This window comes from Crocodylus porosus, unplaced genomic scaffold (genome assembly GCF_001723895.1).
Source record: "Crocodylus porosus isolate Cpor-Errol unplaced genomic scaffold, CroPor_comp1, whole genome shotgun sequence".
Classification (NCBI taxonomy): domain Eukaryota; kingdom Metazoa; phylum Chordata; order Crocodylia; family Crocodylidae; genus Crocodylus; species Crocodylus porosus.
This window is the reverse complement of record NW_017728931.1, coordinates 77683400-77710495: the sequence shown is the minus strand read 5'-3', so window position 1 is coordinate 77710495 and position 27096 is coordinate 77683400. Positions and strand designations below refer to the sequence as shown.

General features: G+C 39.4%; 1 protein-coding gene across 1 annotated transcript in view; it reads left to right on the top strand.

Annotated features, from left to right (window-relative positions):
- Nucleotides 1-27096, top strand: part of TRHDE (thyrotropin releasing hormone degrading enzyme) — a gene marked incomplete at its 5' end in the record, with an annotated part of 317351 nt that overhangs the window by 133634 nt on the left and 156621 nt on the right. Inside the window, 2 exons of the mRNA XM_019543934.1 lie at nt 7266-7379; nt 22928-23065. Coding sequence (XP_019399479.1) covers nt 7266-7379; nt 22928-23065 — 252 coding nt within the window. The remainder of the gene's footprint in view (nt 1-7265; nt 7380-22927; nt 23066-27096) is intronic.

The window sequence follows — 27096 nt, the reverse complement described above, 5'->3', positions numbered from 1 at the left end:
TGTGTATGGAAACTCTTGTATCAATTTAAGAATAATTTTGTAATAAATCCACATTGCGATTTATTGCATATTTCTTCCATCTTCTTGAACTAAACACATTACAAGAGTTTAGTAATATTGAGCTGAATGCAGATATTATTGAAGAAATCTGCTACAGGGACAGGAAACCCTTTTTTGCACTGGTAACAGGCATAATCATAGCCTTCAGGTTAAAATGAATGAAATCCTACTGTGTAATCAGCATGGCTTACATCTGCGACTTTACACAGGAGCCTTTAAAAAGCCAAGTAAATTCTTAACATTTTTTCAAAATAAAAAACAAGATGTAAAGAATAACTTTGGATTGGGGATATTGGTGAGTGAATCTAGAAATTATACTGGTGGGCTCATGCTCATGATTCATATTGAAAGAGTAGATGAAAATTAAGTCGTCAACTGAAATTTGAAATGTTTATTGCAAGTTATTGCTGGTTTAATCTCAGTATGATCACCTTACTTTTCATCTATTCTATATTATGTAGTACCAGAAAGCAACACACAGCAGGCTTGGGAAAATCATAGAACCTTAGAAATTAGGTGTAAAAAACACTTCAGGTTGCTTAGACCACTTCTTTTTTTACTGCTGGATTCTTTTATATGTATATGTAGTAAATATTCAAAACTACAGGGTTTTCATTGCTTCCCTGAAAACTGTTTTACAGTTGACCAAACTGTAACATTAGTTAGCTTTCCCTTATAAGCAGCCTAAGTTTTCCTTTGTGTACATTTGTTCTGTTATTTCTAGTTATCCTTTCTACCACATATAATTATTTGTTCTACTTATAGCATGATCTGTATATCTCAGCAGCATGTAAAAAGCTGCCCATCAGGCATTTATCAAGTTTGCCTAGTTGACATTTACACAAAGGCCACATGGCACAGCTCTGTAAATGGGCCTTCAAAGTGGAAAACTAACTTTATGGTCATTCTAAGCACCATCCCTTTCCCCGCATGCCCTTGAAGTGTGGTAAACAAGACTTTTTGCATGTGGGAATTGGGTTATCTGTGTATTTAGCTCCCTTTAGTGCTTTTAAATTTTCCTTTTAAGTGGTGACTCCACTTCACCCAGTGGTTGTTACAGTGATGACTAGGACCTGCACTAGAGAGCAGAATTAACTCTTCTAAAAGAATGGGAGAACAATAAGAAGTCCCTCCTGGAAAGAGGTGTTAGTGTAAATAGACATGACACAGAAAGGGCAGTAGAAAGGAAGTATGAGAGAGACCTCATCCAAGGTCAATATGAAGCCTGTGGTAAGAAAGGAAACCAGGTATCCTAAGCCACAGTCCAATGCCTTAATAACAAGGGCATCCTTTCTCTTATTTTAGTTAGTCCACCAGTTCTGTTTAACTAGTTATACATGCTTTTATATTAGCATTCTCACACACATGCCCATATAACGTATTCATATATACCTCTGATAGCATGCGGCAGCAAAATACCCTTTGTCCCACATGAAGGTACACAGAGCTGAGAATCAAGAGGAAACCTTGAGTTCTAATCTTAGATGCTTAACTGAATACTTGTAATGATTTAGTGTAGTTCATAGCCTTTATTATTGCCCAGCGCCTCATATTGCCAATTTAGTAGTAACATTCTTCCATTTTACAGATGGCAAAACTGAAAGGTTGTAAAGGACTATCTCTGGCAGACCTAGGAATAAGAGCGTATCTCTAATGTGACAGATCTAAATCACATCCACTTAGTCACACTGTGTTGACATTTGGCATTGGCTTTAGCGTTGCCTGTGCTGCTTGAAATTATTGGAGTGCACATGCCCTCAGAGGTAGAAATTCTGATTCTAAACACTCATAGTATTTTTCTGCTTGTCAGGTAAGCCACTGGCAAAGTGTGTGCTATATACCCTAAATGGCTGGATGAAGCAGAAGATAAAAATCTACTACTATTGTCAGACTGATATTGTAGCACTACAGGTTCTGGGTAAAAATCCTGCTGATAATATACACTGAAATAGGGCTGGGGAGGTGGGGCAGGGCATGCACCGTAATGTTATTTCTCGTTCTTCCAGCTTTCTAAAAATGGAACAAAATGATGTAAAAATAGAGAATTAGAGAAGGGGTATGAGAAACCTAATTTAATGTTAACGAGAGCTCCAGAATTAAGAGGCAATACAATTAAATATGCCCAGGCAACTTTATTTGGATTTGTTTGTTGTTGCTTATCCTGAATTATTTGAGCATATGCTGTGATGTTCCATAGTACTCCTGGCTCATTCATTGTTCAGCTGAGACAGGAGGAGGCAGAAGGCTGAAGAATGGAGAAAATTCTCTGCTGTTAAAGGCTAGGATGCAGATGAGTCAGCTTTCTTTGTGACTGCTGCAAACGTATTTGAGATGCTTGACAAGACTCTTATAGTACATATGTATGGAGGGAGGGCGTAATAAAATTACATGGGTAACTTGAATTCTGTCATTTGAGTGCTTGTCATTTCAACCTTAATATTTGAAATGTATTATAATAATAAGTATAAAAATAAGTTTTGATTGCATATCTTCTTTGTGAGAGAAAGCATCTGAGAGAGAATAACACTGATATAAAAACCCCAGAGTGTGAACAGGAAACAAGAGGACATACAGTGATACCACCTTATGTGATTACCCTTTTATCACGTATAATAATTATTACAAAGTAATAAAGGAAGGGATCAATTTTTACAGATCCATCAAAACCTCAATCTTCAGGTGAATTTGATAAACACGATTTTGATGGAAATTTATCAAATATTCTCAAAACCAAATCGAGTCAATTAAACAGAAGCTTGGATTTGAGGAGGGAGAACAAAAAAAATTTCAAATGCCACTGCATATATTAAATATTCATAATGGAAAAAGTGACAAAAGAATGTTCTTCCAGCATACATATAAGGAACACACAGCACCTTCCCATACCTAATTAAAAATGACATGTATGGGATTGTTACTGCTTCATGTAATTAGCACATCCTAGTCCTTTCCTTCCAAAAGAGCATAAATGATAATTTTCATTCAGTGTAAATAGTGCCAGTATTCAAATAAAAATATCAAATTGTGTTTCTCAATTATGTCTGATTCTATCTTTCTATTGCCTTATTTCAATTTTAAAAAATTCAAAAAGTCTATGCTGTTAATAGGATAATGTTTCCTTTCAGGCATCTAGCAACTGGAAGGGTAATATTACCATCTGGCATACAGATTTGGATTTATTAACTGGTGTTTGAAAGGTGTGGCAGTCTGACATCTGATGTCCATCAAGAATGTAATTTTCCTACTGATTAAAAATATTTCCTCTCTCTTTATTGGATAATTAAAATGAATCTTACCCAGAAATAAGATTGGGTAAGAAATGTTATGTTGTGACAAATTAAGATCTGAATATATTAGAACATGTTTCTGTTTTTTCAGTAAGAAAGCACAAGCAGTTCCTTGCATATCAAACATACTTTACATCTTAACACACTTAAGTGTTTCTAAATAATCCTTCTTGAATAAAAATGGTATTAACAGATAGAATTTGGGTATTATACACTTTAAGACTTGTTTTTTTTCACATTTCTCCCTTCCTACTTCTAATACTTCTTGGGCCACCCCACACCATGACTCTGATGCACCAGGCCACTGTCCTGGACACATCTAACCAGAATCTTGCTCATCATATTTGTTGAACAGTCTTGTCATAACTCATGACTGAAAACCTCTCATATACCGTTTCATTCATTTTCATTGCCTAATGTATAATATCCTTTGTCTCCTCTGTTTCAAAGGCAATATGTACAGGCAATATGTTTCTGCTGGAAGGAGAACCACTGTACTCCTGGCAGAAGCTATGGGCATACAAACATTCATTCAGTTTCTCTTGGGGTGGATGCATGACTCTTTTAGGTGAAAGAACCTCCAGATGACCACCAAGTGAGAGACAAATGTTCATGCTGGCACAAAAGTATGCTCCATCCCGATCTGGTCCAGGAACGGAGTGAAGATTTGGGGCAGTGCTCCCCACACTTCCCCAGGCCAGGGTCTGCCCGATCAGAGGACTGGGGGGAGCGGGCATTGTTTCACTGCTCTAGTCCCTTCCCAGACAAGTCTAGGAGGGGACTGGAGCAGTGGGGCGATGCTCCGTAACTGCTTCCCATACTAGGGTCACCAATCTGAGGAGTGGGTGGGATGGGAGGTGGAAGGGCCCCACTTGGCTCCATGGGAGATGAACAGAGGAGCTGCCTCACTTTGCTCCCTGCCCACTCCTCCGGCCTGGTCCCTGGTCTGAGGAGCAGGTAGGGGGCTTTGCCCCACTACTCCTCTCCCTTCCCTGACTTAGTGCTCCTTTGCCCTCCCTGCCTTTTCTCCAAACTGGACACTGCCCAGGTTGGGGAATGGGTTTGGGACTTTGCCCCACTGCTCCCTCTGCTTCACTCCTGAAGACCAGGCACAGAGTGGACAAGGCTGTCCCCAACTCATTTCCCAGACCCTGGTCCAGGGAAGGTGCAGGGAGTCTTTCCCTACTGCTCCACTCCCCCCAGGATCCAGGAAAAATGGAGCAGCCACTGCTTCCCAAGCCTTCCCCAGACTAGGGGATCACCCTAGTCTGGTGAAGGTTTAGAAAGATGGGGAGAAGAAGCAGCTGCAGGCTGATTTCCAGCAGTGGAAATTTATCACAAATTTCCAGATCTAGAAATGAATAGCCAAACTTTGATTCATAGCCAAAGTAATGTTGTGTTTGTGTGTTTCTAGTGTGTTTTTTGTCTGTCTTTCTCACTGAAACAGAGGCAGAGACTGCCCTTAATGGTTTTGCAAACAGTTGATCATATTGATGGTGCTTAAGTAAAAATGATCACTAGGTCTCCTTTATCAGGTCTCCTTTATCAGGTATTAATTTCCTCTCACTTGGCATTAAAAATATCATAACATTCCTTGCATTAATCTTTGTTCCATTAGAGTTCCCTAATTTATATCATTCAGGTGCTATTGGCTGTTGCTAGTATGATTCCAAGCTGTTAATTGTAATTCACCTTAGGTATGCTCTTTGGGACACAGTTCTTCACCATTCTCAGACTGTTCAGTCACCTTCTTCAGCACCATTCCCTCCCCCTTCAGCACTAACAGTACATGATGCAAGACATTTTGTTCAGCTCCCACACCATGGTCTGGAGCAAATAGTCATTGACACAAACAGCTCATGGGTCAACTCTCATTTTCATATATTCAGCACTCTCATTAGAGTATCAGTAGCTACTTCTATAATCTGACATGAATCTTGCCCTCTGGAATATTCATTTGCTTTGCTCCTTTTCTCATTATTTTCATAGTTTATGATCACATGCAAACTCAAAATTATCTCTAATGGTGATAGTTTACTCTTTTTTTCTAATTATATAAAAACTACCAGTGAAGGTTAGTGATATAACTGTTGATTATTTATTCAAAAACAAATGTTACAGACACAGTAAGATAAGTTTCAAAGAATTGTGCAGTGAAAAGGGACCATTTAAAAAAATTGACTGCCAGTATTATCAATTTAATAAACTTGATTTTAATAGGCTGTCCCTTCAGAAGAAGGAAGACTGAAATTTAGCCCTTGGAGATCTAGGCTCTGTTCCTAATTTTGCCACAGACCTCTTGGATAACTTAATACATGATGCTTAGGTTCAAATCCTGTTTTGCCTCTATGGTACCTAAACCACTTAGGTGGATTTTAGGAGCCTAAATCATTAGATGTAATCCTGCTCCACTGTGCACATCGGCGAAAATTTTATTAAGGTGCCCCTGATCCCTATGTGCTTCTTAGGCATCTCTATCTTAGCCTTAAAACTTTTCAAGTTCCTTAGACATCTAGACTTGTCCTACTATGTATCCCTAGAATAGAACCCCTATACTACGGAACACTAGAGATCTAACTGTGCCAATCTAATGCTCTGTGCCAATCCTATTTTTCCTGAAGAAGTGCATAAATTCCACATTAGTCTTTAAATTCATATGCTGAAATTTGCTCATTCACACTGACTGACTGACACTGGGGAAAGAAGGTGGTGATAATGCCTAGCTTTTGCCCTCATCTCCCACTTTCCAGGATGGTGCTCCAACCATAGGCTGGCTGGGCTGATGGTCTCCTCCATCTATCCAGTTGAAGATGGGCCAGTGTTAGAATAGGGAAAGGATGACTGAGTCTGAAATATGGCAAAAAAGAGACAATATGGCTTGGTGGCCCTGTGAGGTAGGTCCCTGTTAGAGGGAGATGGCCCTTGGTTCTGGCCCCTGATCCCAGCCCATGATCTCTGTGCTGTTTATCTGCATTATTTAATCATGTTGCTGGCTCCCTGGAATGCATTTTGTATGATGTAATTATCAAATAAAATAGATAACCAGCACTGCAATAAAGGTCCAGAGTGCAGCGTCCTTTCCACTTCAAATGCAGTACCCACCTTATTGGGTGACACTTTCTCTTACATATTCTAATTCTCATCCCTTGACTCTCACTCTGGCTGGTCTGTGACTCACTTCATTAGGAGAAATACTAGATACCTTCAGCCTTGCCTAATCCCTAGATTTGTGTTTAGTATATAGGTTCAGAATCCTTCAGGGTAAGGTAGATCCATAACCCAAGTCCCTTGCAAGACAGTTGGGCAAAAGATAGGTGAGAGTCCTTCTTTGTGTATCAGGGGCCACCTTTGTCTTCTTTGAGGGCACCTGCCCTGTCTAATGAGCAACCTGAATCACAATCTAATAGAAGCCTATTTATTAGGCTCTCGGTCTGCTCATTAATAGAATAGGAGAGGCATGCATGTATCTCCCTGTGGTGAAATACAGTTATTCTCTGGAGGTGTAAAAGTGCCCTGCTGCTTATCTCTAAAATGAGAGAAATATCTATCTCGACAGGATGGAATCAGATCGGTCCCTGAGGGCACACTAAGCTATCCATTGAGAAAATGGAAAACCTAGGAGTCTTAGTGGTGGGAGAGGATCAGCTCTCCTAAGGGAGATGCCTGCTTCACTGAGGAAGCAGTGAGCTAAGATAAATGTGCCTGAGATGCAAATTGGAATTTGGGATTTACTGTCTTTTCCTTTGTTACTTCTAATTAATGAATATTTTAGAAGACTTTTTTTGTGATCTACAGATGGCAGATATGATATAAGGGTTAAATATTGTCATTAATAATGCAACTAGCAGAAGAGCCTTGGAACTGGCATATGTATAAATGCGATTTCATAAACACTATTTGATTGGGCTTCCTTTGTAGTGGTTTGGTGACCTTGTGACTCCAGTGTGGTGGGAGGACGTGTGGCTAAAAGAAGGTTTTGCTCACTATTTTGAATTTGTTGGGACAGACTACCTCTACCCAGGCTGGAATATGGTAAGTATATGTTATTTCATTAGTTAGAAACTCCATTGAAACATTGTTTTCCCATTACACTGTTTATAGTTGGAGGCGCTGAAAAATACCAAATGGTCCATGCAAATATCAGATGTCCAATAAAACAAAATCAGTAGGTGTGAAATCAGCATTCCAAAAAAGTATAATGTATCGTTTATTACAGAAGGTATAAGGTCATGTCTTTCATAATCCAATGTTAAAATAATTACCACCTCTCTAGTCAAAAGCATTTCCTATTAAGGGAGATATGATTAAGCGGTGATCATTTTTGATAATTTCATTTTTATGTAAACGAAAAATCCGTAAAGATTTTTCCAAGTTTCTCAGGATGTTACATTTTTATCAAAACAATAATTTGACTAGAAAAGAAAGATTCAGGTAAATTATGCCATGAAATGGAACGCATTACAACTTTAATATATACTACTGCTTTTTAAATGCATCTACATAATTGTATTTTATGATTGTTGTTATTTGTCACTTCGCCTTAGTTCGGGATAAATGTATTGAGGCACTAAGGAAGGGGAACACAGTTTATCATATACAGGTATAGAAATGGAGTCAGGATTAATTACTGCCTTTTGAAAAATATATGCAGCTACTGTTAACACACCTATGGGAGAAAAAACAAGAAAATACAAGTGGAGACATGCTTTCTGAGCCCTTCAGTTTTGCAAATTTACTTGGCAGGTCATTCCTAATAATATATTATTTGATTTTTGGTCATCAGTTGTAATTTCTTGGCCATTTTAAGCATAAGGAAAAATAAAATATATGAGAGTTGTCTCGTATCGCATACATATCCCAAGAAGTAGAGAAACCTGCCTTGTGGGCTTGGCCAAGGCACTCGTATACTTCTTAGTGTCGCAAGGATGAATTATTTTATTGTGTGTAAATTCAACCTATTTTGAGTGCCAGTATTTGCTATCAAATTATATTTATATATGTCAAGTTTTATGTTAAAGGTTTTCAAATGGATTTGTAGGTATATAAATGTTTTGATTAAATTAAGACGGACAAGGTTCTTTGGGTAAATTTGATATCTTTTATTAGACCAACTCTAATTATTTGAGATGGTCTAATAAAAGATATCAGATTTACCCAAAGAACTTTGTCTGCTTGTGTTCTTAGACCAACACGACTACAACCTATACTCCTGAAACATTCTTTAAATTAACACACTAACTTCTGATATGTTTGCCATTTCTTTAACTTAGTCCCATAGTCTTATTCTACTAAAGTTTGCTGCAGTAAAACAAAGATACAATACTCAGTTAAATACATTACAAACTCTTAAATAATTGTACATTTGAATGTTAAGGTATGTTTTTATTTGAAGTTTGATTTCTTTATTCTGGGTTCTGCTTAAATATTTCTTTTGTGTATCATTTCTGACTTATAATTGCATTATGAAGAAAGGAAAATAAATCTTTATCTGAACTGACAGCTGCCTTGCGTAGGTAAGCTAGTTGGGTTCACCTAGCTTTGGCTGTAATAAATCTCATTCTCTTCATCTTTATGAAAACACATCTTGAATTACAATGTAATCATCTAATTATAAATGCAATGGAATCTGGCAGCTCTTGATGATTTTAGCATAGTGAAATGTCAAAGAGTACAACATTCTTACACTGGATTTTATCTTTGAATCATCATATTCATTTGTTCTCCACATAATCACTTTAACAAATCCAGAATACCTTTGCTTTAGAAGTCAACTTGAATATACAATATTTTTTGTGAACATAATATTCACTGTTATGCAAATGACATGCCCATCATGTGAAGTCCTGGTCGTGTAGCAGAATACAGGAAAAACGAAAGGCATGTGGGCTGAACAAAGTATGACAGTTAAGTTATAAATCAGAAGCATACAGTGCATGAATTAGAATTAACAACAGCAAAATTGCTGTGCCTGGAAAAATATCTATCTGTCAAGTTCTTTTAAATGAAAAGGAAAGGTTGACGTAAACTTTTCATGAGGCTTCTGATATCAGTGGCCTTAGAGACCAAAAAAACCCATATTGACATATCCAAATACTTAGAAAATTGGTGGGAAGATTGAACATGACAATTTAAACAATATAGTTTTTTACCATCCTTTACAGTCTACAGTAGAAATTAATAATATGATGTTTCATTCTTGTTACTAAAATGGTAAGAATAGCAAGTACAATTTGGCTGCACATACTACAATGTAGTGTTCTGGAGATTTTTTTTGTTAGTGGTGCAAAGTACTCTTCAGAACAATCTGAGACACAAACGTGTAAGCAACTGAGAAATACCTAGAGAAAAGAAAAACAGCTTTACTTCTTTTTCAGAAGTGATTATACGCAGTTCAAGCTGCACAAATCAGTTCAAACATCGAAAACTTTAAATATGGCTTCTATTAATGATGCTATGTTAATAGCCAGAGCAACAGCACAAGATCCTGCACCAGCAGTCGTTCATACTTGTGATACGTGCAGAAATGGTCCTTTTGAATTTGACTGTGCTGTTTCTGAGAAGATTTTGCATCAGGAAAGCCAAAAATAATCCAATAAAACCTCTTCGCCAGGATGGGGAAAGTTAGGGAATTAACCATTTTCCTTGTAATCTACAGATGTCAGACCTTGGGGACTGAGATGTTGAATATTACTGCCTTCCAGTTGGTTAGAGAATATGCTGTCATATCTTTTGGGCAGGTGTGGAAGGAATAAAAGAATAAGTGCTAAATTTTGTTGATGGAGCCTTAGCAATGGCATGCTTAACATTTTCTGCTTCTTTGCCCTCAAAAAACACAGGAAGAAAAGTTTTTAAAAATAAAAGATGACTACATTTTTGTATTTACAGTCAAAAACCACTTTCTTATACAACTTGTCATTGCTGTGGTCAAGAACATGGAACCAAGCAAATCCTATGATGCTGACACATATCCTGTCAAGTCTTACAAAGCTTTTCCAAGTAGAAACCTTTCTGTACTGCTGCCCACACAGGTGAAATACAGCACATTTTTTATTTTCATCAGCCTTCAATTTAAATCATAACACATCCATTTTAAAGAAAGAATGTGTTATGGTTTAAATCTTATACATGTTTTAATACCAAATCATTGCTATCATTCTTATTGTTCTAGGCATCATACATACTGACTAAATGGACTTGGGTCCATATTTACTAAGGCAGACTGTCTATTTGATGGTTGAAAAGAAACTAAAATGATTTTTGTACAGTTTTGACTAACAAGGGTATTCATGGACAAACAGCATAAAGGATCCTCCTAGAAGAAATCAAGAAGATATAATTTTGTCAGTCAGTTTCTTTATGTAAAGCCTCAGTCCATCCTTTCACTGTCTCTTTCTTGTATGTGGACACGTGCAGCTTGAGTTTTGCCATCTTCCTTTTGTTTTTAACTTAGCTTGTGTCATTCGGCCCATGGGCTTCCCTATTAGTCTGGAACTTGGTTGCTGCCAAATCTCTGGCCCTGCGTGGAGCTCCAGGTCTCATATGCTGGACCCACTGTCCAACCCCAGTGTCCTGGGCCCCAGAGCCTAATCCCAGCATGCGAGGCAGGGGGAAACACAAGAGGGAATGGGCCCTCAGGATGCAATCCTGGTGGTGTCAAATGGGAAGGGATGGTGCTAGGCCCCTAGGACCCAATCCCAGCACACAGGAGTTTCATAGTTTCATAGTTTCTAGGGTTGGAAGGGACCTGAGCAGATCATCTAGTCCAACCCCCTGCCATGGCAGGAAAGAGCACTGGGGCCAAACATGCCATTTTCCTTATAACTCCACTCTCTACAGCAAAATCAGTGCCCTAAGATGTAACCCCTATTATTGGAAAACATTTGTAACAGACGGCTCGTTATTCTTGCAGGCATTACGATACATTTCCTTTGATTGTCCTGGACATGTCTAGGCACTTATTTTGTACAAAAAAATGAGTTTGGTATTAACCAAAGTGTTCACAATTTAATACAGGCATATACCAGTCTGTCCTGTTACTTCTCTCCCTGCCTGTGAACTGGTGCCTGTTAATTGTTACATTTCATAGATTTCATGCTTTTCATAGACCTTAGGACTGGAAGGGACCTCGGGAGATCATTGAATCCAGCCCCTTGCCCAAGAGGCGGGAAGTCAGCTAGGGTCAAAGGATCTCAGCAAGATAAGCATCCAGGAAATGTCTTCTTTCCTGTGTGTTGATTTAAGAAATATTATTTTATGACTTCTTAATTGAGGGAAAATAAGCATAAGTTTATAAATTTAAACCAGGCTTTTGAGAGCCATGTCCAGCCTGGGACAGGGACTGTGATGACACAGGCTGAAGGGAAAGGGGGAGGCTCCCTGGGTCTGTTTGCATGCTTAAATATGTACAAATATCTCTGTTTCTGCAGTGTAAATGGTCTGCCAACCCCTCTCCCCGAGCGTGCACACACACGCGTGCGCACACGCATGTGCACACATTTTTCAGAAGGAAAAAAATCCTTGCAAGTTTTAGTTCCTTTCTTCAGCCAGCCTGTTTATAAGTACAGTGGTTTCTGCTTTATAGAATTGGTGGTCAATAGAATCAGCTGCTTATCTGAATCACTATGGGAAAACCAAAACCGTATATTATTACATGTAAAAATTGCTCATATTAGAATCACAGTTTTGGGGTTTTGGAATCATTTTACTGGAGAAGCCTGGGGATTATGTTGCAGTCTGCAGGGGGCTGGGAGGGAGCAGGAGGAAGACAGGCAGGCAGGGGGTGCCTGGACATGATCCCAGAGAGCTTGTAGAGCAGCTTCCACATGTAAGTGTGTGTGTGAGTGGTGGGGTGGGGGAAATGGGGCATCTGTAGGGAAGGAGGGAGACAGCTGGGCAGAACTGAGACCCCAGCGGCAGTGAGATGGGGCCAGGCTCCCTGGCAAAGCACCCCGTGTGCTCATGGTAGCTTTGAGGGGTGCAACCCATGCCACTGCCCTTACTGCCTGCGTTTGCCCCCACCCCACACACAGATCTGGTGTTCCCTTGCCCCTCTGGGAGTGCGTGCTGCACCAGGGAGCTGGCCCCACCTCCTGCACCCAAGTCTATAGCAGGCAGCAACAGATGAGGAGCTGGGCTCCGCTTCGCTGCAGCAGGTGGTGCTCCCTGCCAGGGAAAGGGGGCTGGCAGGTCCCTGGCCCCATAGCCGTGGCAGCTGGGGGCCCCTCTGGCAGGGCTGGGAGGCTAGGGGGCAGCTGGTGGGGTGCAAGAGGTACCAGTAGGAGTGAGGGGGGAGTGAGAGGCACAAGCAGGGCTAGAGGCTGTGGGGGAGCAGTGAGTATCTGTGTTCTTGAAAAAACGGGTCTCCTTTTAATGGAATCAGCCAGTTAATAGAATTAATCACCATTTCCCAAAGTGATTCTAATAAGAGGAATCCATTGTAGCACTTTTTCTTTGTTCCTTCATTGGCTCCAGTAGCTGTCGTAGATCCTGGTAGATGTTTCAAATGTTTCCTTCTTTCTAGGACAAAGGCTACGTAACTGCCATAGTCCTTGAAGTTTCCATTCTGTTCTTTCAGTTCCTCACAACTGTTTTCCATTCCCCCAGCGTGGGATTCAAGTTTTGTCTCTCCTCCTTAGGTTAACCTTTCCATTATTTGGCCAGGTTGGAGGCTTGGCCCTCCCATACATTGGCACCAAGCTTCCATTTATTCCTTCCAGTAACTGGTAATTTATTTTTTCCGAAGTGCTGCTTTCTTCCCCCCTCTCCATTCTTCCCCCATAGACAGGTTTGCAACTATATAGTCCATCTTGTTTCTATATGTTGCCATCTTTGTTTCTGCTTATTATTCAGATTACTTAAAGCCCTCTGTACTTGGCTCTTGGGAGGAGGGGCAGGGAAGTGATGGACTAGGACCTCTATGTGCCTGGATTTATTGATTGATCTTTTGCTTCCTTGTTTTGTGGTAGGTGGAGCCATCATGCTGTTTGTCCTTGAAGGTCTCTGTTAGTAAGGCAGGAGTAGAGGGCTATGACAAAAGGAATTACTGGCAAGTAATTTTCACTTTCATCCATCAAACAAGTGTCAAATGCTTTAGCAGTCACCACCTCACCTCATGCTGAGAGAGCATTCCACAGAACCCAGTGGTCTTTTTCTTCTCCTTTATTTTATAAAAGTGTAGCTTTTGTGACAGCTTTATTGGATGAGTCAATGCACAGCATGTCTACAATAGTTTGTATCCTCTGTTTTTCTCTCTAAAATGAAGAGGCCTTCTTTTTCCTACGTTTATTTGCTGTTATTGGAACCATGGTCATGTCTGTTAGGCTTCTTTGATCAAAGTATTAAGACCCACTGTTTCAGTGTGGAAGGGCATCCTTTATCTTTCAAAACGTGTCCTAACTTTTTCTAATAACTATAGTGCTCCAGGGTCTAGGGGCAGAGATGGGCAAAATAAGGCCCACAGGCTGGATCTGGCCCACCAAGCAATTCCATCTAGCCCTTGGGGCCCCTCTGTGAGCCCCCTGTAAGCCTTGGCCCTTACTGCCTCTCTGCAAGCTGATGCGTCCATGCAGGAGGTGCAGCTCTGGTTGTTCAGCACCCCCCGCTCCCCATCCCCACTTGGCCTGACCTGTCCCACCCCTGCTTGGCAGAGCTTTTGCCTGCTCCCCTCTGTGGTTGTTGCCAGTCTCCCTGCCTGCAAGACCAGGAATTCAGGTACAGTTCTACTGGGCTGGGGCCAGGGACTCCTGTTGGGGGTGGGAGTATGGGGAGCCATGCCCTTTGGGGCTGAGCTGGGCTGGCCCTTCATACTGCAGGAGGGTGGGGAGCTGCGTGTTATGGGGCCAGGTGGGGCTGACCCCGCATGCTGCCACCATGTGCCGCTGGGGACTCAGGCAGGAGTTGCACTCTATGGGGTGGGTAGGACTAGCCCTGCATGCTGCCACTATGCGCAGCTGGGGACTTGGATGGCAGCACGGGAGCTGCACACCATTGGGCCAGGCAGGGCTGGCCCTGCACCCTGCTCCTACATGCATTCAGCAACTCAGGCAGGAGCACGGGGTGCTGCATGCTATGGGACTGTCCCAGCAAGCTGCCACCACATGTGGCTGGTGAGTCAGGTAGGAATGCTGTGGGGCCAGGGGGGCTGGCACTGCACTCTGTCAACACCTGTGGATGGGGACTGGGGTGGGAGTGCGAGAGCTGAGCACTATGGAGCTGGTTGGGGCTGGCCCTGCTTGCTGCCACCACATGCAGATCCAGGGACTTGCACACTCTGGGAACTCTCCCCATTCCGGTCCCCCTCCCACACACCCCATCGCTCACCATACCTCCAACACCCCTCCACACATTCCCAGGCCCCCACCCTCGCCATACTCACAAACCCCACATCTTCTCACATATTCCCACCCCTCAACATCCTACCACACACACCCACTCCCCAGCCCACCCCCCACATACACCCCTCTCCCCCAGTATACATGAGTAAGACTGTATTTGGGATTATTATGCAATTGCCTCAAGATACACTACGCAAACGACAAAAATCAGGACAAAAATATTTTAAAAGTAAAATCAGCTATAGTACATGTTTGACTTCTTAGTATATGACTTTTTTCTGGTTTCAAGATGGCAGCACCTCCCCCCCCCCGCCCAAAAGGAGTACTTTCAGGGCAAGGGGAGGGACTTCTAGTAGCAAAGGCCAGGGGTTAGGGGGTGGAACTTCTGGTCCCAAGATGGTGACTGGGGTGGGGTAACTGTCATGGGGTGGGACTTCTCTTGCAGCCCTCAACAGATCACCAAAACTTGTTAAACAGCCTGTCAGCCAAAACTATTGCCCACGCCTGCTCTAGGGGCACTTTTATATGTGCTCTAGGGGTGGGATGGGGGCAACACTTCATTTAAAGCGGCTCTGAGAGCTGATCTAATTAAAGTGCTTCTGCATCTCCTGTATCAGCATCCCTACACTTAAAAATGGTGGTGGGAGCAACTGAACTAAATCTCATTCAACAAGTTTTAGTTCAAGTGCCCGTGCTGCTATTTTTAAGCGCAGGGATCCTGATACATGAGACACAGGAGGAATTCCAGCACATCAAAGCAGCCTCGGCGCTCACATATAGGCACCCAACATGATTCTATCATTATTATAGAAAATGGAAAATAGATTCATATTGTTAAAAATCTGCATACAAATATTTTTTGTTTAAAATCATGTGATGATAGAATTTGCTGAAGCATAAAAATAAATATTAATAGAAAATCATTAAAATAAACTTCATTAAATTAAATACTGAGAGCATCTCAAAGCTTATTGCTCAGGTCCTTGATAAATTATTGTAATTGCCTATCTTTCTCATTGTCAGGATTAAAATAATAAAAATGAATACTGACATTAGACCATGCATATTTTTAATGTACTTTAATGTACTTTAGCAGATTGCCTGCTAAAACATTTCTCTCTCTTAATAAAATGTTCTTAGGCTTTGTTTGACTCACAGAAAGCCCAGAAGAAAAATCATTAAAAGTTTTGGAGTAGACTTAAGACATGAACCTTTTTGATTTATTTCATTATTATTTTGGTATTTCAGACCTAAGCTGTAGCCTGCTTGATCCTTCTAACCTAACATAAATATCATGCTGGCTCAGTGTTGAAAGAGACTTGGTCTCTCCTTTTTCAAACTCCTTTCATGTCTCCTTTTTTGGTTAAAGGCTTCCAATGCCTCTAAGAAGCAAGCTTTTAATTAATACCACATGGAGTGTATTTTCCCCCCAGAAACTGCTTGCCAAAGTGAAGCCTTGTATGATTTTTCTGTTTTAACTCAACTACAGGGGAAACTGTCTATGCAAAATTAAATAGAAACTCATGTATAATTGACTTTGGTAAGGAAAAAAAAGATGTAAAGGTAAGTTACAAGACCTTCTTATTGTCAATTACTAGATCCTTTTAATGAAAGCAATCCAAATACCTTTATATTTCCTTTTTAAAATTAAAAAATATACATCGACAAATGATGTTTCCTAACAGAGTTCATTCATGCTTTGGCAAGACAAAGCAGTTTTTAACTTTTAGTATTTCAAATCTTTACATCTTATTTTAAGTGTAAATGAGCGTCAAATCTTGGGTGAAAAATGCATTCAGAAAATTGAATATAGGTTTAGAGAATGTCAGGGGCTCTAATTGCTGCATGTCAATGTCTGCTTATTTTAGGAAAAAATTTAAATAGCCATTAACATCAGAAGATTTATCTCATAAAGTATACATTCCTTGGGCTGGGATTTGGACATGCCGTTTGTTTCAAAATGAAACTGTTTAAACTACTAAATTGCACATACCATTGACCTGGCAACTCTTCTCTCAGTCTCTTGAAGGAGGTTGAGAGAAGTTTCTATCACGTCTCATCCGCCAGGGGAAATGAGACTTTGACAGAGACTTTTGTCTTGTTGGCTCCCCTCTTCTCTGACCCACTTCTTTTAAAGCAGTGTTCCAGGTGGGAAGTTAGGTGGCAAAATAAACAGCTATGTATTTGGTTGCATACATATTGAGAGGTGCTTTTTTGTTTGTTTGTTTGTTTTTGCAATTTCAACTGTGTTCTTGAGTCATAGAGCTTCTCTTTGTTTTAAAATTGCATGCGACATGGAAGCAGTATCATATCAGAAGTGTGAAGCGATTTTTAAAGGAATTAAGATCTGGCAGGGATTAATCCAAACCCATAAAATTGGCTTGATTCTCTCAGGACCCTCCTCATTTTCAAAAAATCATAGATTTCAAATGTGCAAAGTCCATGCAGCACTCATGCAGCACTTAGAAAATATGCTGGTTTAGTGTGATTTTTGGCAGTTACTGGCAAACACTTTTTAAGAACACTCTTTGTTTATAAAAGATGCCTTCTGCATTTAAGTATTGCATGTGGTCCTCAGAACTAGGTATGGATTCACTCTGTGGAGCAGTAACCTGCACTGTCATTGGAGGATGGATTTTTTTTTTTATGGACAAACCCTACACTACTAGGCTGAATCAGGCCTAGTGTTTTCAGTGCTAATAGGATCAATCCAATATGGAAGGGAGGTGGAACTTTCCCCTTCTTTCATTTCAATTTGCTAAAAGTTAAAGTAGTAGTGATGTGGGTTTTCATTTCAAATTCCTCATTGTATTCAGCATCCTTGCCTCATTGAGAATCCATTGGGGCAAAACAGATTTAACATATAATTAAATCAAATTGATAATGGAGATAAAGAAGGATGGAGAGAGAGAGAGAGAGCAATTGTAGTAGCAGATGATATCACAAACTTTGAAACAATTCCAACTAGTACAAAATGCAGCAGCCCACCTGCTTAGTAACCCTGGGAATTCAAAATACATTACCCAAAGGCATGGATGCCTGGTCTGACTCTCCATTGAATAGGAGTATATTTCAGGTGCTCTTTTCTGATACTTAGATCCATACTTGGAATTGACCACAGTTACCTCTAAGCCCCTGCCTTCCTCCTCAGCTGGGAACTCGTACCACATTTCTACATTTCTTTGCAACAGTGAAATTGTAGTCCCATATCAGCTACAAGATAGAATTTTATCGGAGTTTGGCTTAAAAATATGGAACAAATAAGAATGGACATGGACTCCTTACCTTTTTCATAGCTAACAAATTGTAATTTTGTCACTGCTTTTCCAGTCACCTTTCCCTTTCCAGCTACACGCATGCATGCGCGCACACACACACGCAATGATTTACATATATGCACAAAGACTGTTAAAATGAAAGAAAACAATAAGATTACTTATCAAACGTGTTAATGAATCAATTAATTTTTATTTTTCACTTATACAAGTAGGGAAAGAAAGTGAGAAAGAAAGACTGTGAGGCATAGTAGAAACTTGTCCTCTTGTATCTGCCCAGTGGATCTTTGCTATGCCATTAGCTTATTGTATACAAACCTGGAATACTCCTGAGTTGATATCGCTCTGTAGTCCAGCTTGTATTGTGCTCTTGCCCTTTATACCATAGAGATATTTGACTGCTCTTACAATTTGCTTCTGCTTCTTTCTGTCAAGGGCATATTCTCCCTATAAACCTATTGTCTTACTTTCCGCAAATACTTATTTTATCAGATAATAGATCACACAAATCCCATTTGTATGTCTGTTGGCAAGTAAAAGTTACCTATTTTGAGATAGACATTGCTGACCAGTTTGATGGGATCATAATTTACACATTTGGGCACCCATCTTAAACATTATTCAAATAGGTTTCTTCGTCTATGCACCTTTTGAATGCCTACCCCAGAACAAAGGCAGTACCTTTAACACTGAGCCCTTTGATCTTTTATATATAATAATCTTTGAGCATGGCTCTTATTGTATAATTTCTTTTGTTCCCTTGTTGAATATATTCCCATTTTTGTGTACAGTTCTTTGTCTACTTATTTCATATGAAGTTTTAGAAATTATTTTGTGAGTAGCTCAAGAATCATATTATTTTCATACTGCCTAACTTAAATGTCATTACATGATATCTTAATAATGCATGATAAAATCAGCACAAGCAACTCTGCTTTTTGCCCATTTAAATATCCTTTTTTATGGTATGTTGAATAAATTTTTATGCCACAACCCTGTGTGAACAAGGAATATTGTTTCACCTTTGCTTCCTGTTTAAAGGTAGCTTCATATCTAAAAGGCATATTGTTAAAAGGTAGGGCTGACCGCACCCTTTCCATTAATTTGCCGGTGTCATCATCTGTAACATTCATTTCCTCCACGGACAAGCTACTAATCCAACAATACCTTTTCCAGAATATAGATTTACAAAAGTGGGCATGGTAACTGGAATAAGGAAAGCACAGAACTTGGAGGGAGGTGTTGTAAATACATTCCAACAGGTTGAAGTTAGAAAATCTTATAAGCTAAAAGAACAAGAATACACATGCACTCAGATATCATAGAGTTTGGTACCAATATGAGATTCTGAATCAACAGCCTTATATAAAGGATGAGTTGATTTAACTCTAAAAAAATAGAATCTAGCACATCTTCAACACAGTAGATGAATTCCTGCCTGCTGAAAGCATGACTGGATGCGGTTGCAGGAGCTAATGACGAATGAAAGGGAAGGCCACTGGAAAGGTAGCTGAAGTAATGCAGTTAAAATTCCATTTCTTTCTCAACAAATGGAGGTGATAGGGCTTGCCATCTATTGTTTATTGTCTGACTAATGAATTTCTTTAAAACTAAGGTTGTGTGATGGGGGATAGTGGGTTCATTGGTAATAGAGGGAGAATAAACAAAAAATTAACCACTCTTTTCATCTACCCATGAGGAATGGCACCAGATGTCACACTACCTTATGTCAGCAAGCTTGCACTGTCCTCATACCAGCCTTTGCTCAGAGATTTGTTCCCCTGATAACACTCTGCGCTGTCATCCCTATTCCACTGTCACTAATAGATGGAGTCCTGCCTTTTATGGGAACTCCAGTTGTCATAGCAGTATCATCACACAGAACCATGTTGTGTGCAGGGACTGGGTATAATGTGAAGAAACCTGGATTCTTGAATCCCAGGAATTCCATTCTCACTTAGTACACCAGGTTTGTAGCAGATCAAAATCAGTCCTATGTTTGCTATTTATTTCTGCTTGAACTCCCCCAGAGGAAAGTAATCTTGAACAAAATTTTGTGATTGTTTCATGTTCAGACTCAGTCCCCTGACCTGAGCTGTTTACAGCTCACTGACCTCACCCAACCTATTCTAACATTGATTTTCTCCACAGAAAGTGAATCTACGATCATTAGACATTGTGTTGAAACAGACCCATTCTGCTTTACTAAACACAGTGGTGGGGAAAAGAAAGTCCTCTTTTCTTTAAAATTGTGTATTAACAATTTTAGTATATTTCAGGTTGTTTGGTGCAACACCTTGGTACAACACTGATGCAACTTTATCTAATAGCTACAGCAGTATTTAAATTATGCAGTAATTAAGCTGGTTTTGGTTCACGCAGGGTTTACTTTCCGGTTTCCCATTACCTTAGGTTCCAGGCCCACCTGCCAGCCATAAAATATGCTGTTCCCATACTTTTTTTGCTTAGTACAAAAATATGAGTCCTAATTGTATTTGGATCTCCTTTCATCAAGGCCTCATCTTGTTGAGCAATAGTAATGTGTTTTGTGTGTGTGTTTAACTTTTAGCTCATTGCAGCAAGCTTAATGTGATTGAAAGCCCAACTTGAATGTTGCAGGCTAATATGTTTGAAGTCATGTTAGCTGGCCATATTGTTTTCCTTTGGGAGCCTCAGAAGCTCTAGCCCACATCTTAATAGGCTAGGGTGGTATTTTTAGTTGCACTAAGCTTAACTGAATGAGCTGATATGATTCAAGACTACAAGTTTATGATCATCAAGATATGACCCAAGACACAATTACAAATATTGCTTTGCCTTCATGGTTTTACGTTTGTCTCGTTTTAATAAACTTTTAAATATTTTAAATTGCTATCTGCCTATCTGCTATACTTAAGGTTTGGCCAAGCGACTTATGTGGCTAATGAGACCATTGTATCAGTTCTTAGTGTAGTAATTTAAAATTCTACATAGTCAAAATCCACCTCTGTTAACCTTTGGTAACTGCTTTTCCAAACTGACTTTTGAAGATGTGTCCAACCTACCTAAACTAGCAGCACTGTGCTTGCCCATGGCCAGATAGTTAGGAAATCTAATACTTCTTGAAAGTGTGAACTGAATGTGACTGAGGTGCTTTTGATCCCTTAACCATTTTATGATTTTGACTATTACTATATCCTCCCAATGGCCCTTATGTGACGTTGAGTTTTGCTGTTTATGCCTCAGAAAATTCTGAAATGAAAAATATGTGAACAAGGCATTTTATCTTCCTTCACAAGCTCTACCTAATATGACTAGCTGAGAACTTTAACTATGTATTGGGTAACTGGCTTTCCTGCATCCCATGTTTTTAATTGCTTGAATATATAATCAACTCAAGGTACATTTCTTGTACTCTAATGAATTTTAATAGAAAAGTTTACTTCCAGATGGATCAGCATTAGATTAGCTTTTTGGCTATCTTATAACTATAATTTAAATTAACACATTGATGCCAAAACATTTCTTTATAAGAAATTAATTGTAGAATATATTATTTAATCATGTACTTATTTTATCTGGGCAAATCAGTGACTTTTTAAAAATGCAAAGTTCCCAAGAGTTCCCTAATATTATACCACTGGATCAACATCAGTTCAGTAACTCTTGTAATTTAGATAAATGTTAAAACATATCATTTCAGAGATGCTTCTTTAAACTTTAATTAACCATCATATTTTAATTCACCTTTAACATTTATACATGACTTAAAAACCTGAGCAAATTGAGCTCTTTCTTTCTTGCTAACAGAAGACTGTGGAGTAGAGGCATCTACAGTAATGTAACTTTAAAGTTTTTTCAAGGCACTGAAAGTCCTCAACTGAAGAATATGACTTCCAGCTGAAGTGTGAAAAGAAATGTTCATAGTTCAAGTTTACTTGTACATGGACATTAAGAAAACTTTACTGCTGACATAAATTTGAGTGGTGTTGACCACCACTTGCAATCTGCTGTTAAAAGGTAGAAACAAATTCCTAGAGTAGATTATCAGCTGCCACTGACTTTGGTATGTGATCTTCAGCATTACTGAAATCCTGTGTGCCACAGTTTCTTAACTTGTAAAGCTGGGGTACTAACCTTTTCTTAATAGTGAAGTTGAGAGAATTAAATAGGTAATGTTAGTGGAAATCGTCAAAAGAACCAGAAGCATAACAACCAGGGTCTATGTCCTGGATGGCAACAGACTGGCTGCGATGGCAGCTGCAGTTCTTGTGCTTATTATAAGTGGATGCCCAGAGCTATTGCCCCATTGCCCACTCTTTATAACACTTCTGAGAATAAAGGCACATGCAGTTTAAATGCTGCCTCTGTAAGCTGGGGAAGAATCTAGCACAGTCAGCGGTAAGGTCACTGAACCAAAAGTCAGTTTTGCCCACATCTCTGTTTTTCCTTGGCTTGCTAGTTAAACTTGAGCAAATCACTTAACTTCTCTGTGCCTCCCCAGTGGTTATATAAAGCTATTCAGTTGCTCGTGTAATGTAATTTCAGATCCGTGCATGAAAAAAGTTCTGTGTATTATGTTTTAATATATTTGTTTTCTTGTGATTGAAATATTTTTTTCTTTCTCTCCCTGCAGAAATGAAATTGGAAGAATTGGTGTAATATCAGTTGCAGTTTACAGCTTTTTAAAAGATTACTTGTAGTCATTAATTTAATTTTAGTGAAATTTATTTCCATTCCAACCCAAGTCACAAGTCAGGAAGGTCCACCATATCTCAGTTAGAACTGAGGCCAGTTTGTTTTCTCTACCTGTTAAAACATTCAGGAATTGCTCTAGGTCACTGTGGATGACACCCAGACCATAGGATTTGATTTTTGCAGGCCCTCATATGGGAGGCTGTTGAGTCCCTGAGACTCTGATTGATGTGCATCATGTCCATATTGTTATAAATTCATCTCTGCCCATGATATTCCTGCATGTACTCTATTTCAGGAAAAGCAGAGATTTCTGACAGATGTCGTACATGAAGTGATGCTGCTTGATGGTTTGTCCAGTTCACATCCAGTATCACAGGAGGTGCAACAAGCCACAGACATTGACAGGGTGTTTGACTGGATCGCCTACAAAAAGGTGGGGACAGATAAACCACACATTTGTGTTCAATTTTTAAGTAATTGTATTTGGAAGACTTGTTATATGTGAAAAAATAACCATATCAGAAAAATAACTAGTTACGAAATTTAAATGCATGTGGACTCTTTGGGTTTAAAGTAACTAACCTTAGGCATTGTGCTTGTGACATTCAGAGTTATTAAATGATATAAATAAAACTGAAGGTTTTAAGAGTTCAGCAAAGGACAATTATTCTTATTTGTTACTTATATTGTGTTTGTGCACAGACTTTAAATGCTTTAAAGCTGCATAGAGAAGTGCAGTCCCTACCCTAATAAGAATCAAGAGAAAATTTTTGAAGCATCATCTTCAGTACCCATTGTAACCAAATAAGGTGGTTTCTTTTGTGAGAAAAAGTTAGTAGTGTATAGCCATGAAGATCCAGGAAGTATGTAAGAGGCAAGCATTTTTGTGGGCAATATCTTTTATTGGGCCATTGGTATAGACTTAGAAAAGCTTTCAAGTGTAATGCATTCTTCTTCAGTTCTTTTTAAATTCATTTTTGTGCAAAAACTTTGTGGCTTATTCCTGGTTTTGTGATGCTATGAATTGCATTAATGTATGGCCAGGTAACAACTGAAGATGTGATTAACTGGTTTATCATGTCTTAAGTGTAATGTCTGCCAGGGGCTCTAGTCCTTCCCCTCCACTAATAGCAAAACAATCCTAAGTGCTGCCATGGAGAAAGTTGAGGAATGCAGCTATATGACATGCAAGGGGTCATGTGCTATCAGTATCCTGATCTTTTTCTAAAGTCAAACTACTGCTCTTGAGCTGTACATAGCCTGTGATCTGTTTTTTATCTGATTATTGTAAGAGAATATGCTATCTCCTTTTATCTTTATAGTATAGATTTAATTATATTTTCAGAATGAAATTTGATGCATCATTTAATGCAACACAGTTAGCAATTGGGGAGTTTTCCCTTATTTACTTAGACATAGTTTCTGTTGACTTAAATGGTAATTGCATCCATGTATCTGTGGGTTGAATTATGTTGTAAGTATATTTAATATAGCAGTAAAACAGTTTATTCTTCCATTGGTTCTTATAAGTTTTGTTAAAAGGCTTTGGTAATTTTTAACTCCAATTTTTATGTCTGGATCACAAATGGTGTTTTCTTTCTATGAAGCTTAGATATGCAAAAAAGTGTTAATTAAAAGAATCAGATAAGCTTTCCAGATATCATTTGCAGAAGAGATATAACCAGTTCACTTAATCCACTCTATTTTAAATCCCATATCAAGTGAGAGAAAGGACTTGCAACCATGAAATAATAAAGAACCAAGTGAAAAATAATGCTTCAATAAGTTTATAAGTACAATAAAAAATCTTTGCACCGATTCTTTACATATTAATTATATTAAATATATAGTGAGGAAATGTATTTTATAGTTCACCATTATATAATGATTCTGTTATTGAGGGGATTTTGTTGTTCCACTTTCATATGTATGCTGGAAACAGATTGGTTGTGCCACGATATGTTGTGGCACAGCTGAATGTGCTCTACAGATTTCTACAGATGTTGCCGGTCACCATTCGCTAACTTGGGAGACAAGTGGGGGAAAACTTCTGCTTGCAGATGTACCCCTATGTTGGGGAGTGGGGAGTCCATGTGTCTGTATGCACGAAGGGGGGAACTCCTGTAAGGGTTTCCTTTTCCTCATTTGCAGATACACCTGCAGAAGTGTGTGGGGGGAGAAGCTCCCATGGGAGGGGGGTCCCCCTCTATGCTTGTAGATGGGTGTTGGGGAAATTCCCTGCAGAGAGATTCCTCTGGCACACATATCTGCTGTGCTCTGACATGGGGTGCATGTTTATAAGCAGGGAACCCCCACTTGCAGATATGCATTTTTGGGAGAAAGCTCTGACCTTTCCCCTTTACTCAGCTATGTCCCCAGGGATCCCTAAGACATGTCTAAGTAAGTGGTGAAAGCAAAGCAGGTGCTCCCAAAGCCTGAGGGGACTGATTCTGCCAGGGAATTCCCAGGGTGTGCAGGACCAGGCCCAGAAGCCCGTGGCAGTTAAAGATCTTCATTTAGCTTCATGCGGGCTGTTTTCTTTTGCCATAAAGAAACAGATGTGGGCCTCAGTCAAGTAGCCCAATTTAATGCCACCTTCTGTCACGGCCACGAATTTGAGCATTTGTGGTGTGACAGAAGCTACAGACCTGTTTGCTTTTACTTTGTGTCACCAGAGGAATTTTTGTGGAGACATAAAGATAAAATCTATTTCTACCTCTAGAAGACCTTTCTACCAGAAGGGACATATTTCTTCTGGGAGAAATTCAGTGAATACTTGTGTGGCAAGTGGCGATTCTCCCGGTAGAAGCATAATGTCTGTAAGTAGCCCAAGTCGTAAAGATATAGTTATTATAAAACTTTTATGTATCATAGTTTAATGGGTTTTTGGCAATAGATCATTTTTTTAAAAAAAATATTTCAGACTAACTAAGGAATATGTGTTTTGTAGACAGTTCATCCTGCTTAAATTCTTGCTTTTCTCTTGGGCAGCAGGAGAGGTGGTCTAGCCAGGAAAGTCAGCTTTCTATTATTTGCCGGGTATATACAGTTCTTTCCTCCTGAATCAAATGACATCACATTCTGATTGCATAGAAGCCACATGGCTCTTTGTTGCCTGCTGAATCACCACAACGCCCTTTATTCCAGGGTCTTTTATGATCATATTATGCTTATACAGTACTAAAGCAAGAAGGAACCACTCTCTTTCAGGCAGTATCTTCTCTCATTGAGCAGCAATGCCTGGCCTCAACTTGGCCTTCTGTTTGAAAGATTCAGGTGAAGAATCTTGACTGTGTAGGACCTAGTGATTCTTATTTTTAAAGTGCGTGCGTGTATGTGCACATGCATGTACCTGTGTGTGTGTGTGTATCTATATATATATGTATATATGTGTGTGTGTGTGTGTGTGTGTGTGTGTGTAAGATAGCATATAAAAAACTTAGTCACTTGGAGGTTGTCAAATTATTACTCTTGATCAATGAGGTTATAATATTCAGTAGCTTACAACATGCTGATTTATTCTTATTTAAATTATCTTCCAACCATAGATGTTTATTCTAGTGATGTCTGAAAATCAGCAAGTTCAGAGGTTCATTCTTGATGAGTATCTAGAACATTTCATGCTGTTTATTTTTGTCTAATTAATATGATAATAGCAATGTTAATATCATACTTAGCCCTTATCTTTTTATTATAAAAGCACTTTACAAACATTAAATATTTTCATTTGCACTGAAATGATGAATAGGGCAGTAGGAGACATGCATAAAATAACTAACAATTTATATAATATAAAAGCAGTACTCAGCTTTCAGAGGAGATGAGAATACAATCTGTATATTGTATAAATGTGATTGCATTGTAACATTGTAGTGGTTCCATTTTACTGGAAATAGTGGTCCAGCCCAGTGGATATTGCTGCATCTCAGGTCCTTTGCCAGACTTTCAGATTGCTTAGCATTCTCACCATCTTAGTACCAGTGTATTTAGTGATTGAACTTACAGGGTGCTGATCATTTTCAGTGCACTGCTTTGAGGAGGCTAGATAATCGCCTAGCCGAGGTCATATGATCCCAGTATTCTTTCCTGCCCATGGCAGGAGGTCAGATTTGATGATCTGCTCAGGTCCCTTCCAACCCTATCAACTCTGAAATTATGAAGTGTATGAGCAGTAATACCAGGGAAATGACTTAAGGTGAAATTACATGTTACAATTAGACCATGCTAAGGGCATTTAAAATGTAAGTGTCTATATATAGTTTCATAGTTTGTAGGGTCGGAAGGGATCTGAGCAGATCATTGAGTCCAACTCCCTGCCATGGCAGGAAAGAGTACTGGGGTCAAATGACCCCAGCAAGGTGTTCATCTAGCCTCCCCTCTTAAAGACCCCCAGGGTAGGAGCCAGCACCACTTCTCTTGGAAGTTGGTTCCAGATCCTAGCCACCCTTACAGTGAAGTAGCGCC